General features: G+C 46.6%; 1 protein-coding gene across 2 annotated transcripts; it reads right to left on the bottom strand.

Moving 5' to 3' along the window:
• Positions 1 to 457: 457 nt before the first annotated feature.
• Positions 458 to 16,462, bottom strand: MOGAT1 (monoacylglycerol O-acyltransferase 1). 2 transcript variants are annotated; one of them, XM_009867604.1, is made up of 7 exons: positions 16,362 to 16,462; positions 9,498 to 9,502; positions 8,373 to 8,546; positions 7,745 to 7,946; positions 5,376 to 5,550; positions 2,221 to 2,420; positions 458 to 654 (listed from the first exon to the last, which is right to left on the bottom strand). In XM_009867604.1, exons 1-7 carry the CDS (start codon positions 16,453 to 16,455, stop codon positions 500 to 502), a joined length of 1,005 nt encoding a protein of 334 aa, XP_009865906.1. In that variant the 5' UTR covers positions 16,456 to 16,462; the 3' UTR covers positions 458 to 499. The 2 variants fall into 2 exon arrangements, with proteins under 2 accessions (XP_009865906.1, XP_009865907.1); XM_009867605.1 differs by lacking the exon at positions 9,498 to 9,502 and having other exon boundaries at positions 16,357 to 16,455.
• Positions 16,463 to 16,489: the final 27 nt, after the last annotated feature.

The raw sequence follows: 16,489 nt of genomic DNA, 5'->3' as shown, positions 1-16,489 counted from the left end.
GTTTTATAACGGCCTCCTCCTGAAAACACGCACCTTCCCTTCTACGGAGGAGCCGCGGGATTTCCCGATATTCAGAGAAGAGCCTGATGTCACAATCAATATGTGCTGCTAAGTCTCAACTTTGAACCAAAGGCTTGTCGGGTTTATACTTTCCCTGCTCGTGATCTCAGGCTGCAGTCATTTCCTCTGCTCAAGCTCTAGTTAGGTGCCACGGGGGTAAGAACATCCATAAGGAGTCTGCCACTGGCATTTCTGGTACGGATGAACCTAAAAGGACAACTCGGAACAGCACGGGCTTCGAGGCTCACACCCTACGGATTTTTATTTTTATTTTCCCAAGAGCAAGATAAAAATCAATAAATCATCTGATAATCTCTTCTTCAAAATTATTCCTTACACAAGGACGATTACAGGTTGCAAAATACAGATTGCAATAAAGACATCTTTCAGCCCACACTGGTTTTGTTCTGTGAGGTTTGGAATTACAGATTGTAATTTGCTACTCGAAGATGAGAGATTTATGCTCGGGGATGCCATAATTCCTTTTGTGTTCTTCAAATAACTTTCTTAGCTTCTGCAGGTACAAGGCGTGTAGCTGGTCAATCTCTTCGGCCGTGGGGTTCAAGTTCCGTTTTACGGGGATGGGGCTTCCCACTGCAAACCAAACACAAGAGCAGCATTAGCTTCGCCGACGTCCCTTTGGAGGCAGAACTGCTCTCCCTCCTGCAACAGCTCCCAGCGAGGGGGCAGAACCACCACACAGTTCTCGTGCCCTGGTCCTGCCTCTCACAAACCTGAGCCCTGGGTCTGTTCCTTCCTTTTTGCTCAAGTTCCGACGAAATGAATTTAAAAAAACCAAGCCATGTCATTTCAGTTTGGTGGCAAAAGAGCGAACGAGAAGGGGGTTAAGCTCAAACTTCAAGGAGCAGCTCACGCTTCAAGGCACAATCCCATGGGCCGTGCGCTGCCTGGCTGTCGGGCAGCGCTCTGCGAGCTCAAAATGGCATTTAAAAATGTTCCTTCTCACTGTTCTGATCCGAGTAACAAGGGGATCCCATGTGAGGGGCCTGCCTAAGAGCGCAGTGGTGCCTCGGCCACGCAGCCACCTAACGGGACTGGAGGAAACGGCAGGAATCATCTTGCTCTGTGGGAGAGCAACAGGCAGCACGGGAGGTAGTTCATGGAAGTCCAGAGGGCAGCCCCTCCTCCTCCACAAAAAGCTACAGCTAAAAAAGCCTGCGATACGCCGCGAGAAGCTTCCCACAATCTCAGTCTTCCTCGTGTTGTTCAGCCACTCCAGATCTGGGTGGTGGCGCTTGCACTGGAGGCGCTGAAAGCCTATTAGGCCTGACCGAGATTGCAGAAGAAGAAAAAAAGCCGAGTTAAAAGCACCCCTCGGCAGCTGTCGCAAAGGCACCCGAAAATCCACTTCAGCAGATGTTGACACTGCGAATTGGATGGTGTTGACTAAAGGGAAGGGAAGTGTAGCCAGAACCACAAGAAGGGCTGATTCTGCGTTTTCCTGCTGCAGCTTCACCTGCCAACAGCTCTCGGGCCCTCCACGGTGCTGAAATTCAACCTTTGTGTGGCTCGGGGTGAGAACCCAGCCCTGGATGGAGCAATAACTCAGGGGGCATGAAATCAATACACAGCCAACACAGCGTTTCCAGAAGCACGACTGGAAACACCAAACAACCCCCAAGTCCTGCCTCCCACGAGTAGAGACTTCTCACAGAACTGGAAATTACGCTCATCTCTACATTTCTCTGCGGCTTTGAGCAACCTGATTTATTCTATTTCCAGAAAGCAGCAGTAATTTTCAGGAAAAAACCAAACAAAAGTACTTCATTTGTCAAGCCCAAACCGCTCAGACTTCATGAAGCTCAGTTTTGCTGAACTGCATCTCTTTGCTTTAGAGACCACAACCTCTGAACCGGGAGGTTCAGAGACCGCCCCCTCAGGATAAGTTTTCCAACATGAGGAAGAAGAGACACCAAAGGTGAGGGATTTCTTGACACCACGCAACAGATTTTGTTGCAAGGCTCCGGTCTCGCTGATTTGAAGCACTCCTGTGCTTTAGCCATGCACCACCCTCCGTCCTTGCAGCAAATACGACGATGATGATTTGCCTCAAAGTGAAAGACGTTTTAAGCTTCAGAACAGTCTTGATGTCATCAGCCCAAGGAGAAGAAAACTACAGAAAATACACAGAGAACTTACCAACGGTATGAATAGGTTGCCTGTAAGGTATTAAGCCAAAACTGTACTGAAACACTCCTCTGGCATGGAACAGCGGGAGAGCGAAGCCCATGATCTTTTGCAACTTCTCCTGCATGTTTCGGAGCCACGAACCTTTGGGGTTTGCAACTTGCTTGAATAGCTCATTTTCTCCAAAGGAAAACACCGGGACCAGATGGGCCCTGTAAAACAACGACCACACTGAGAATCCCACATCAGCACGTGGCATTCCGCTCCTCTGATACGCGGCTGCTTCGGGCTTTCGGGCTTTAAAGAAAAAGAAAGTGACTGGCGTGTAACTAGCAACTAGTTTTGGGCAGCATTCGACCGTTTGCTACCCGTCACGGCTTCTTATGACTGTTCGTAATCGTAAAAATGAATCCTCGTATATATCATCATTATGATTATGATCTTATCCACCACTATTTCAGCAAGTCCACCCTCGTTCTGCTGCGTTTTCTCCGCTGGCGAGCGAGGCAGCCTCGCTGCTGACCTTAGAATGCTCCCAGCTGGGCGGCATCGAAACCAGACCTTGGCTTTCCTCTGCCTTTTGACCGGAGCACTGCACGCACTCGATTTCAGCACAAAAACCCTGAGAAAAACCAGACGTCCTTACAGACGTGAGCACGACGCCAGATTTCTCTGCTGTCCGATTCCCTGTGAAATCCTGCTTCCTCCAGACTTCTTCAAAAACACCAGCCCTGATCCAGCATTACCAGAGGTCAAGCCCTACCCACAGAAATTACACTCACTCGCTTTGGCTCTTGCACAGCCTCCTGAATTCTCATTCAGTTCCTGAATTGGCTTGGGAGGAAAGGCTCTGACTAGCTCCTGGACAAACTACTTTGGCTGTCTCCGACAGGCAAAATCCCTGCTGTACCTAAAAGCTTGGCTGCACTACACTTTGTGATTAATGCTCAGCTTCATTAAATAGCATTCTACACACTTGAAAGAAAAAAAGAGCAGGGTAATCCTAAGCAGCCTCTGAAGGATCCAGAGGTGTTTTATTCGCTTTTACTTAGGTCTTAGCTTCTACATCTTGGCTCACAGGATCTTTGAGAAAAACCTCACTGTAAAATATCGCTGCAATGTTGTCGGGATGAATTAATGCCTGAGGGGGATGCGCTGAGGACAGCGCTGGCTGGAAAGCACCGCGGACAATCAGAGAATCGCACCTGTATGGAAAAAACAAGTGCTGCTACAGCTCCTCAAGCGTGAGCACCCCCAAAGACTGTCATCCCCACTCACTGTTGTGACTGGCGCCTGCTCACAGGCTCTTTCTCGAGCAGAGCATATATCACCCAGGCACCTGTACAGGAAATGTCAGAACACCTGGTACATCCTGTGACTGGGTAAATACTCCACTTTTTACTACAGCGCTTAAACAAACAGCAATGTCTCGTGGTGCAATAGCACCTCGAGACTGGGATTTGTTTTAATCTGGTAAAGGCTTTTGCAAGATGCTCTGCAGCAGGTTGAGACAGAGAAATAAGTAACTTAGGATTGGGAAACTGCAGATAAGTTAGCTGATTCATCATTTGTTTCATGTCTTCAGGATTTCTTCATGTCGTATCAGGTACCTGTCCTACCTCAGACCAAAAGGTCCTTTCCAGAAGCGCAGAGGGCTTGTGCTGACACCCCATCTGACAAGTTCCCAGCTGAGGAACCACAGCTCCTCTGGACGGCGGGTGACCGCGTGTGAGGTGCTGGTTTCAAGCCGCTCAGGGCAGAGACAGGCATTATCACCCTAACGAGGGGACAACTGAGCCTCTGCCTTACCGAGAACCGTCCTTTGAAACAAAAGACTTCATAAAGAAAGAAGTGGCCGCTCCTGTGTTTTGTTAAGTGTCCTAAGCTTGTGTGTCGGCGACACTTTGGAAATCAGGGGACCAAGAGGCACAGATCTATGCAGTTTCTCAATCCAAATCCATTTAGATGAGAGATAAACACCAACCTTTGTGATCTTTGTGGTATGACAGACATGCTCAAACAAAAGGGCATCTAAATATTCTTCTGAGGTCTACAGTTACAGATTCAAAACCACTGACAGCGTAGAGGATCCCGCTGGGTGAATCAGCAATTGAGCAGAAATTGAGCAAAGACTCACTGAGGCACCGAAGTGCCAATTTAAATACACAAGTGCTGTTTCTTGGTACAAATTAAACTCAAACGTGACTTTCTATCAGAGAGCAGGTCCTTTACGAGGCTCCTGGTGAAATACAGATGAAATCTTTTGGGAATTTTGACACAGAATAGTTTCTAGAAAAAACAAACCTTGGCATCCTGTGTGAAAACAGGGAGATGCTCTTCTCAGAGACCAACTTGTTTACCCAGTTAATAGCTTAAAAAATACTACAGATTTCCCAAGATCACCCGTTTTTTTATTTATTGCTTCACATGTCTGTATATAATCCTGGGAGCTGTTCAGAAAGCTTAGCAGGAACAAGACGTTTCTATATTTCTACTATGTCAGACATCAAGGCCAGCCCAGCACAAAGCCAATGTTTATACTCCATGAATCACTCAACAGATATTGACACCACCTCTGTTTCCTTACACACTGTTTGAGAGCTTTTCTTGAGATTTTCACCAAAAATTCCCAGAAACGTACTTTTGCAAATAACAATCTTCAAAAGAAAGTCTTTGGAACAAAGGTGAAAACAAATCTCCCCAGGCCACAATTTTCAGTGATTTAACAAAACGAGGTCTAGCTTTCTAGTATTTTCTAGTATTTTTCTAGTACTTTGTTTGCTTAAAATAATATCTGAATATAACTTCCATTTACAGAACAGAAAGCAGAATGTCTGCTCCACTCAGCAATAGCAGCCAAGGTTTACTTATATCGTTTCATAATTCTCACTCTTTGCTAGTGCAAAAAACAACTGAAACGAAACACCAAGATGTGCTAATAACACCCACTGCTTCCAAATTATGAAAGTCAAGAGGGAGTTTTCAACACTCCCAGATGGGATCTAGGTGGACAGACTGGCTCCTGTGCCAGACATCTCCGCGCTCTTCGACGAGTAACTCTTTCAAATTCTGATTACTTGCGTTTTCTACATATAATACGAACTAAATTTAAGAATTGATCGATATTCAAAGCACAGTTACTACAGCAGCCCAGGTGGGAAACTTACCCATGCCTCAAAGCCATTTTAATAAAGCCTTTCCTCCTGAGGATGTTCAAAGTTAAACTTCCAGGGTGGGCGTTCAGGGATTCCTCTGCTCCTCCGATCACGATGACGGACGCGTGGCCGCCCCCTTCGTTACTCAGCACGTACGAGACGCTCTCCTTGGACGCGGAAACCATTCCTTCAAGAGCAAACATTTTAAGAGCCACTGCTGGATCTTCAGGTACGAGTACAGTGGAATTTAAGAAATATTTTTAAATATCTAAAGGATGTTTTGAAAAGGGCAGCGTTCAAATATTCGGGTTCGACCCCCTCGCTCTGCAACAGATTGGGCCTCGGGGACGTCCTTTGGTTTTGATTTCACGCTGACACGCCCAACGCTGTCTGCCTGTCGTGGGAGTTTTGGGATCTTCAGGGAAGAGCGCGCCCTCCTGCCAGTTTAACTCCCCCTCAGAGTTCTGTGCCCGAGAACAGAAGAGCTGGAGGGCAGCAGGCAGCGCCGAGGGGCAGCAGCTAAAGCCGTGCAGCAGGGGCACACAAACCCAGGCGCCGAGGGTTGAACGGAACGAGCGGAGAGTTTGTGAACCCAAACGCTACGGTGCCAAGCTGATCCCCTTCCTTCTTTCCTGAGCTATAAAGCAGCAGCTCCACCTAAAGCCTCGGGAAAAGCAGAAAAGGCTCCCTCGTGCCAATCCCAGCGACTGCATCAGCTCATTCTCTGGTAACCAGGACCTGGCACTCATCGGTCTAGTTAGGCTAAAAGAACACACGAAGCTTTCCTGGTCCTCCTGCTGATTCAGGTGCTTCAAGTCAGAGGCACACCACTGGACGAGCCTTAACACCAACTTAGACCTGGCTTTGAACTCGGTGCTTTGGAAAAATCCCCTTTCTAACAGATATGCATCTAATCCTTCCCTTCCTTCCCTCGTGCCACAAGTTTTACATCAAAGGCTCGTAGCGGTACCACTGACCCAGAAGGCACATTTAATGACGCTGTGTTGAATTAATATAGTCAAAATGACAATTGAGAGATCAAGTCTCATTTGCACTGCTGGTTGGTTTGGGGTATTTTACAGGGCTAGTATCAAAGCACGCCCTTTTGGATGCTAAGTGAAGCCTTCATCTCCCGTTCCTCGTGTGCTTTCCTTCCTGTTCACAACATTACAGTGTGGATTATGAAAACCCAACAAGAAAGGGAAGATGACTGCGATCTACTTTTGAGAGTTGGCCACCAAGGGAAGTAGCTTGTTACTGGAGCAAGCTCAGACCTCAGTAAAAAGCTACTTCCATTTGCCATCGATGTCTTCACAGGCACTGTTACTCTGAAAACTCAGGTGACCTGAGACTGCCAAATAGTTCGAGTGATGGCTGTTCACCCATCAGCATGCGTTTTCTCTAGAAAACAAGACAGGAGCCCCTGTCTTTTCTCAAGGAAAGTGTTTTAAATCGTCATCTGCCAATCCCGTACCTTTACAAGCCCCGAAGAATCCCCTCGGGAACAACATTTGCGTGGAAGGGCACTCTGTGGTGTGTTGAGGTACACACAGATGTGCAATTCTGCTGTTATTCTGAGCAACATCCTAGGCATGTTTCTATGAACGGAAGAGCTGCGTAGCTTACCCGAAACCACAGCCTCTGGGCTGCCGTTGGGAGTAAGAGCCAGATCTCTGTCTCCCAGACCTAGTCTTGTGCCCCACACGGTACTTACTGAAATGCTCTAGTTCAACCATGTTCAAATGTAAGTGCAGTAACTCCTGTATGAAACCACCGCAGGGGAACTGGTGTCAGTAGACGTTCTTCTGCTCCCCAAACCCTACTGCTTGTTCATCTTTCATTTCTGCATCATCAGTCATGAAAATCACCCCTTTAGGACAAGTGCTGCTCAGAATAAAGAAGGAAAGTTCTAGTCTTTAGAGTTTGCATCTCCACTACCCTTACACGAATTTGCAATATGAGCCCTCAGTCAGAACTGGGTAATTAACTTCCAGCTGGAAAGACATTTGTAACAAGTAGGGCTTTAAGCCTCTGAGGTAAGACATTATCCTCCATTTGTTTTACAAATGTCTACGCAACAACTAAACAATGCTATAAATCAATCTGCCCTTCTTGTAAATAACGGGTACTCTGTGATGCTGTTTCATAGTTCAAGGGAGAAACAACCATTTTTTTCCAGAAAGGAAAAAAAGCTCAGTGATACATTTTAACAAAACTATTAGTAAAACCTTTAATAATGTTTTGCAACATCATCAATCAGAGGTTTAATTTAGCACCGATGCTGACTCTCCCGCAGTGAAATTACTTACCCTTTTTAGGTATGAGCACAGACCCTACATCTGAAGCAGAAGCTGTAAGATGGAAATTCGGCTTTTACCTACCAGCACTCATTATGTATTCTCTGAAGAAGGGACAGCCGAACCAGATGGGCATGATATGAAGAAACGGAGTAAGCCCAGGAAATAAATTTTTGAAACTTGGACCGGTGCAAAAGTTTCCAAAGGCTCCAGCTACCAGCACCCCATGAGGGTGAAAGCCAAGTAAGTAGTTGTGATTTGGACTCAGATCTGAAGTTTTAATAAGCTGAAAAATAGAGACAGGGGAAGACATCATAACACTTTCCTCGGAAGGATTCTCAAAACCAACAGTATAGAGTTAGTACATTGACAGGACACAGAACCGATGACAAGTCATTTCTTTCTGAGCACTTTAAACTACTGTTTCACTTTTATAGTTGAACAACATTTAAATAGATGGGTCTCAAGATATTACATCTAGCATTTACGGTGATGAGGCACTATCTGGTGACCCAACAGTCCACGGAGAAAATCAGCCCCTGCCCCTTTTTGCCACTAACTCTGAGACTCCCCATGTTTTACAAAGAAGTTCACCCTGGAGTAAGTATTAGTTTTTTATCAAAGAGGAGTCTCAGACATTCGTCCACGCTCATGGCTATTCAAGCTGTCTCTGTTTCAATGTTTGCAGTTCTGTGAGAAACCTTTTACTCACGTGAATGGGAAAGTATTCCCTAAAGTACTTCCAAACAGTCCAGCTTCTGACCCACTGGGACCGTCTGCCCCCCGTGCACGGCGTTTCCCAGTCCAGGTAGAGCCACAGCAGGTACACAACGGCGAGGAACCAGAAGTTGCCCAGTATCAGGATCACGAAGAATCCCCAGCAAAACTCTGCTACAAGAGACCAAAAAAAGGAAACCACAGCAAGTGTTAATCACATCTATCTCCTTTGGAGACCTTGAATTCCCACTTTCAAGTCCTGACATTTTTAGGCCCAGGTTAATAGGAACTGTAACACCCTACCACAACGACATCTGGAGGAGAGGCCAGAAAAAGCTGTTTGATTGAACACAATGTGTTACACTTTGGGGCTCAACCCTGAAATAATTATTCAGGGAAACTCCCCATGGAGACATTACTTCTGTAGGACACGCAGAGTTTTGCGCTCTTGCACCAGCTCGAGCAGCCTCGGCCGGCGGAAGCGCGCTACGGCGGTACCTGCCGCTCTCTCTCCGCCCCGTCGCACACCCCGCTTGCCCTGACGTCTTGTGAGCAAAACGCATCGCGCTCGCGGATCAGAATAATTCAGCAGATGCCAAATTTCAGGTTTGCAAAGGAGCCAGCGCTTTGGCATCACGCGTTGATCGAATCGCAAGCAAAAGAGGACCCAGTTCTCACTGGAAGTCTCCACAGGCAGAGTTGGAAGAAAAAGGTGTTTTTTCCGGGATATTTTACAAAGCAGAAGTAGTACTTTGTATGTCCCACAGCACTTTCATGAGAGCATTATCCTGTTACGTCCTAAAAGGAGTTACACCAGTGAAACATGTTGGTGTAAATACAAAGTAAATAGAGCAGAGTGCAAATAAAACGGCAGCACACCAGGACAGTGATTTGGCTAACACCATGTAGCTATTACCAGAACTGAAAACTCTGAAATCAGCACAAGTAAAAACCACTCATCCTAGTTACGATCAGCTTCATTTACGAGAAAGATTACTTGGGCGTTGAAAACATCCCTACACTGTGCAGGTTCTGAGCTGCTGAAATTCAGAGCGTAGCTCGGCCTACGGGCACTCGTTTCTCCAACCTGAATACTTATTTTTTGGGAACTGCAGCTAGCCTGCCCTTCTGCCTCGTTGGACTGTGCTTTCAGAAATGGACCAACTGTCACGGGGTAACGGAGCTCCTGCAGAACCCAGAAGCAGGCAGCACCAGCAAAGCGCTGGTTAGACCGAGTACGGAAGAAAGGGATGAATATTCCCGTTTCTGGCAGGGAGTGAGCAGAAAAATACAGAATTGAATGTGCTCCGAGGAAGGAAGAAGGGTACGACCACCAACAAGACCAGAAGCAGGATCAAATCTCCTGTTCTGAAGGACACTCCGTTCTTCAGTAGCATCAGCACAGGAGCTCGCTGCCAAAACAGGCAACTCTGGTCTTGCTCAGAGAGGCCCCTCGGTGAGAGCTCTAGAAAACCACCACAGGTACCTGAGGCCCACAGACCTCCGAGGTTGATGTGAGAAACTGCCCAAAGCTGCAAAAATGAGTTTAAGGAACTTCGTTAATGCAGGAGAAGCAACACAGGTGAAAGCTGACACTCAGTTCCACTGCTCCGGAGGGAGAACTCGCTGGGAATCCCACACCAGCAACACTTCAAAACAGGACACATTCGGAGGAAAAGTCATTACCTGTTCTTTGAAAAAGAGATCCGGAACCTAAAGAAATTTCTAGGAACGCTCATCTGGACAGGATGCCAAGATTCACAGTCTAAGTTTGAATAAGTATGAGAAGGCTTTTTTAATTGCCATAATCAATCAATTTCAAGTTGCTACGCAAAAAAAAATAAATTAAAAAAAAAAATCAGTATTTATATTTCCTACCCTTCCTTTCCGAAGGACTGTTGGCTCAGCACAGAATCACGTGGCTTTTTACTAAGAGGTTTCTAGTGACAGCTGAAAGGTGCTTTAGATCAAAGCATCCTTGTCGTGAGAGCTACTGAAACGGGGAGCAAGATGTGCCAGACAGCGGTAGCTAATCCTCTGCAGACAAACATCAACGAACTCGCTGCTTCGCTTTAGCTGGGACACGCTCCTGCGTGCGTGGAAGGATGGCGAGATAAGCGCTGTCAGCACTTCCTAAGGGGAGCTCAGCATCTCGTAGGACAACGCTGCTCTATTATTGCATTCCCAGCGAGACCTGTGAAGCAAATTCCTTTGGCCGTACCTCCTCATTATTTCACTGCCTTAACAGCCTGCGAGACGAGTGAGACACCGATGACTCAAAACCAAGGAGCCTATAAACACAAAACCAGCGTTTTCTCCTTCAGAGAAGACAGTGAGTAAATAAATGGCAACCACTTTACCTAAATTCATAAACAAATTCCAGGCAAAACTTGGAATCCATCACTCTACTGTATCATTGCCTCCTCACATGTAATTCCAGTGTACACTACAAGCGTAATTTTTCATCTGTACTTGAATTAAAGCTTTGAAAACATCTCTATGGGGTATTGAACAGTGAAAGGGAAAAGGAAATATGGACTAAAAGACAAATCACTGCCATGGGACTCTGAATATCTGGTTTGCCAGCCAGCACTGGTGAGCCCACTGCCCCATTTACAACACGTGGATACTCATCTGTCACAAGAAATGGATGAAAAATACTATATATAGCATTAGGTAGCAGCACTGGCAGCCATCCTGCCCAATGGTGCTTGAACACCTGATGCTTCATCCCTTAAACAGGCTCCAAGTTTGCAGCTGCAGGCACCAAATTCATAAAATACTTCCACACCACAGAGCTAAGAAGTAGGAAACCAGCACATCGGGTGAGGAAGTACAGGTGATCCCAGTAAATGGAAGCTCCAAATGCATCTGCAGTTACTAAGGAGTCAAAAATGTTTGAGTAATACCTATTGCGAGGGCCACCGAATCTAAGATTGTCCACGATGGCGTATTCTTCACCCGTCACATTGATGTACCTACAGCAGGATAGTCCTTTCCTCATCTTTAGCCTTCAGACCAGCAGCGCCGCTGAGCTGGGTGCCTGAGGACCAGAACACTGGAGGGAACACACAAGGAGAATTGCACAGTGATGTTTCCATCCCTAATGAGCATTTGCTCCCCTCTATGATCCCTCAAGGTAGTGCTGACGAGTTGATTTTTGCATTCAAAAAATTATTCTCCCTGATTAGTGGATTCCTTCATAGGGGAAAATATATTTTTTTTTAAAAAAAAGTATTTTAAAAATCAGCCTTAATTTCTGGAAATGATTTCTAAACTATTCCTAAATATCATAAATAAAGGGACAGAACTATTTATTTAAACTAATCACACTGGAAAACTCTTGAAGCCCACAGGAATTTGCCAGCCATGCCCAGGAGCGAGGCGCTAAGGAGGTCGGCATTGGTGGACACGTATCAGCCTCCCGTAGCCGAGGTCAGCTCGCTGGTCACAGCTGGGAGCCCAGATCACCAGGGTGTTGGAGCATTCCTCCCAGGCGAGCTGCATTTCAACACTGCCGCGATAACAAACACAAACCCTCCGACGCCAAGGTTTGGAGGCTGGTTTAAAGGCTCGTTGCCTCTGGAATTTGGTTCCAGTTCCCAAGCAGGCAAATACCGATAAACTAGAGATACAGAGCATTGGGCACTGTTGACTTGAAGGCAGAGCGCTCTGGCTACAGCAAATCCCCGAGTTACTAATTACCAGATCCTGAGCCAGCACGGCAAATTCAGTCTGCGTGTTCCTCGTTTCTTTTATTTCTCCATCTGTCAGTTCTGTTCACGTACAGGCTGCTGAGCCCGATGCAGCACAGACCTTTTTCTCTCCTTGTTCTCGAGAGATACAAACAAATATACACGGCGACAGGGTTCAGTCCCCTCCCTCAGATGCCGGTAACAGAGCTGGCATTCCTAGAAACACCAGTCAGTCGAGCATCACCCTGTTATTCTCCGACATCACACATCCCTACCCACGGGCCAGCAATAAATGTCACAGAGAGGCAAAGACAGACCGACGAGACCAAGCAGAATACCCGAGGAAAGGCTCGCAGAGCTCAGAGGAGTTCTCTGAGGTGTCAGAAGAATGGTGTTTTAAGAAGGCTTTGAGGAAGAATGAGACCATTGGAGTTCGCTGACTAATTCGATCACCACAAGGTAACAAAACACCAGGATGTTGGAGAAAAGGTGATTTTTTGCTTTAGGACATTACACCCACGCCTACTCCCTCAACACCTCAGTCACTACTCCAGCAGCAATATCTCGCTCCGTAGCAAACATTTCCTCCTTTCTGTTCCTTTGGGGAAGCCAGATTCAGAGCTCAAAACTGTCTCCAGCCAACCTCCATGACCAGAGCGCTACACTGTACACGCACACAAGTTTAATCACCAGCAAACAGGATGTACTTTACACTGATGCCTTCGGCATATTATTTTGTGGCTTCACAGCAAAGTATACCTTTTATTTTGGACTCATTTTGTGTCATTATTTGGCAAACAAACACAGGGGCGCGTGCACAGCAGCCACTTCCTAAGTGCCCAGCACGGAGAAAAGCAGCTTGCCACCGCTGCCCCTAGAAAGCGAGCTGGAGAAGAGGCACCATCCTGCCCCACCAGCACCTCATCTCCACCCAAAATTCTGGTGTCAGCGACGCGGGTGCTGCACGAGCGTGGAACGGGGCCAGGCCTGCCCCAGGACCGTCAGCCCCTGGGTACGGTGCTGAGCCTCGAACTCTAAACAGTAATTACAGGCATAAAACTACATCTATCCAAAATTGTCTGGTTTGTTTGTCTTTTTTCAGGTACTCCACAACTGCAAGACTTCATGTGGTTGCTGTTTCAGCAGTGAAACACTAGTGACCTGAAATTATGCTTCAGCCTGAAAAACGTTCTTGATTTCTGAAAAATACGGCAAGAAACAGCATCATTTTAATGTTTCCTAGTTTTCAGAGCTTTAGTTTTCTAGACTCCAGGCTGATACCACGCCTCCTTAAAAAGAAAAAGAAAAGGAAGCCCCTTTAAACCACTTTTCTTTTTCATGGAACTACCTCAACTATTTCAGCCTGCTGCATTTGAGCACGCCAAGAGAGAGATGTATGGCAGCTCCAGCTGGCAAATGCTGGGAAACTTGTTGGATGGACCTTTCTCTCCTCTAATTCAGATGCTCTTTGATGCAGATCACAGCGTTTCAGAACTTATTTCTCGTTTCTGGTGTCATGCCCCTGGATGACTAACAGAGGAACTACTGCTACAATGAAAACTTGTCTTTTCTGCTCCGGGGTGAACTTTGGCAGCGTGCAGTACCGAGCGGGCAAGCACAGGAACTCACACACAGAATTTTAAAGAGGTTCCCTTTGTACGTAATGAAATTCTGCGCAGCGTTTTTGAGGCAGAGCGTGTTTATTCTGCCTACGCTTACAGCACAAGCGGCGTTTCTCCAAGCGCAGCCCCAGCCCAAGCCCACACGCTGCGCGAAGCAGCAGAGCTTTCTTGTTTGCAGCGTGCTTTGCTCGGGGTTTGTTGGCCAAACGGCTCTTTTTGCGAGCGGTGACAAGATTCACGATCTTCGACAATACAGCACGTACGTATTTCAGGCCTTTAGTCACACGAGAGCATTTTCAATCATCAATTCCCCAGTCTCAGAAAACCACGCAGCATTACGACACAACAAGCCTGGAAAGCAAGGGGTGAAGACCAACACCACGTGCTTTTTACATTAAATTAAATCTTAAGGGTCTCTGACAGGAAGATAAACCCGATGCTCGACTTTCAGCGTCTTTCACCCAAGTCTCGCTGTGGATTCTAAGTTGTGACTGGCACATTGTCTCACCTGTCACTCCCAGATTTAAAGGATATCCTTATCCAAGCCAGCTTTTGTCTTTCAAAGCCCTACCTTTTAGAATTACCTGATCTGTCAGTCCTACCGGCCCATTTCATGAAGCTACGGCACCTCCCCACGTAGCTTGATGGGCAGCTTCAGGAACTAAGCCAGCACCCCATTTATCCCCTGCGCAGAACAGAACCCCTGTATCTATAATATCAGTCATTAGCTATCACATGGCGTTACCTGGTCATGTTTGCACACGCAGGTATTTTTACGTAAGACCGAATCTACAGCAGATCTTGCTTGCTATAACCCAGTTCCAGCCAGAGACCAGCCCCCAAACAATACCCGGCCCTCCAAGGTAGCCTGGGATGAATTCACATGGCATTTCACTTGCACTAGGGCATCCCCTGCACAATTTGAAAGCATCAGTTTTGAATTCAAGAGCTTAAAAGCAAGCAAGGTTTCCATACTTGGTCTGTTCAGTGGACAAAAAAAAAAAGTTTGAAAAATCCAGACAAAACGACAATCCAGAAACAAACCCATTTATCACTTCGTAAGTTGTTTAAGAGTCAGCCATCTGAATTTTCCTGAGCCTACGTGAAACTTCTTGGCCAGATCACTCTGACTGTCCTGACTGGAAGGGTACACCTACAAATCAACAGGGTCACCTCGGATAGCTCTAAAGATAAACGTCTCCATGGAAGCACGAGCAGATGATGATTATCAGACTCGATTTGCCCATCAAAATTCAAGCATTCTTGCGAACAGATTTCTTTCACAACGACGTGCACTCACTACATCCAAAGTAACGAGCCCTGAGACTGCTTCCTGGCTGATTTTCCTTGACATTTATTCCCAGGCAGCGCTAGTTGCAGAGGACAGCTGCCTGCTTCTCCCATGGAACTGTGGCAAGGGTGGATTTTCTGCAGCCTGATCTCTTCTAGTGAGCACAGACGGATGTGATTTTCTGCAGCAGCACTGCTACCAGCCAGGCTAGGATAAAAAAAATCATTTCCTTCCACTGCCACTGAACATTTACTGCTTTATCATTAGACTGGAATAATGGCACATGCCAAGATCTAACTCAATAACAGCAAATTAAAAGCACAGGCTATTTACAACGTAGCCACAGACATGAACTGTTTATAGTCAAACCACATATAATTTTGAGGTAACAAAGCAGCCAAATGCTAAAACTCTGAAGCTGCTTCATAGCCTCCACGCTTCTCCCACATACCCAGATCTTTTATGTGTGGGCTAACCACCCCAAATAAAAATCACTTGAAAGACACCACACCACCATATTTACAAGACAGAGGAGGAAGATATCCACACGTTCCTTTATTCCTTGTAAGTCCTAAAGCACAGACGACCGTAAAGCACTCCAACATTTCCAGTAACACACAGGCAGCCAGCTGCTCGACGCCTCGGAACAGTTCTGCTCCACACAGCCTATTCCACAACCGCTTTGCACAACCCGTGGGTCCGCTCCCAGGGAGCTCAGGCTTAGCTTACCTTATCGAAGGACTCATCAGGTTCCAGATAACTAGCTGTGAGAATAAGATCTGCTGCTGCGACTGCGTGTTTAATGATAGGGGCCTATTATGATATTAGGAAAAGTCCCCATAGAGGAATAATCAGCGGAAAATGTCTACCAAGTAAAATTGTTAGGATCACTTTCTTAAAGCGAGGGCATTTTCCAGAAATTTATGGGAGTTTAAGCCAGTTCACTGCTGACCCTTATTAATTTTCATCACTTAGTTAAACGAGATTTTTAGTGAACTGTGGTATATCAAGTTATTTACAAAACCAGGAACGAAACCAGCATTAGTCACACCTCAGCCTTTACACTCGCGTTCAACACAAAGCTCTCAGCTGTCAGAAACCCAGTGGACATCTCAACGAGAAGACGCAGTCACCAGCTTTTTAAGATCGTATTGGAAAAAGAACCCATGGAAAGCAAGCGATACTTCAAAAAATAAAAAGAAAAGAGGGGAAAAAAGCCATTTAGGGAAGAGCCAGCTCAAGTCCGTAAGTTTGATGCTCTTGCCCGCCTCTCCTCTCTGGTGGAACCCCAGGGCGACACAGCCCGATGCCCCCGGTTAAGGAAAAACCCGATTCCTCCCCTTTTGTCTCTGGGCGAGGGCAGGAGGGAGCTTTACCCAGCAGGAGGAAGGAGAAGATCCACTGCAGCACGGCGACCGTCTGAATCCTCCTCTTCAGCGGGATGTTGATGGGGGCAAACTCCACCTTCATGCTGACGGCGGGCAGAGCAGCTTCGGGGAAGCAC

The sequence above is a fragment of the Apaloderma vittatum genome, unplaced genomic scaffold (genome assembly GCF_000703405.1).
Source record: "Apaloderma vittatum isolate BGI_N311 unplaced genomic scaffold, ASM70340v1 scaffold23764, whole genome shotgun sequence".
In the NCBI taxonomy this organism is placed as follows: Eukaryota; Metazoa; Chordata; class Aves; order Trogoniformes; family Trogonidae; genus Apaloderma; species Apaloderma vittatum.
The sequence above is the reverse complement of the archived record's forward strand: the minus strand, read 5'-3'. Positions and strand labels throughout refer to the sequence as shown.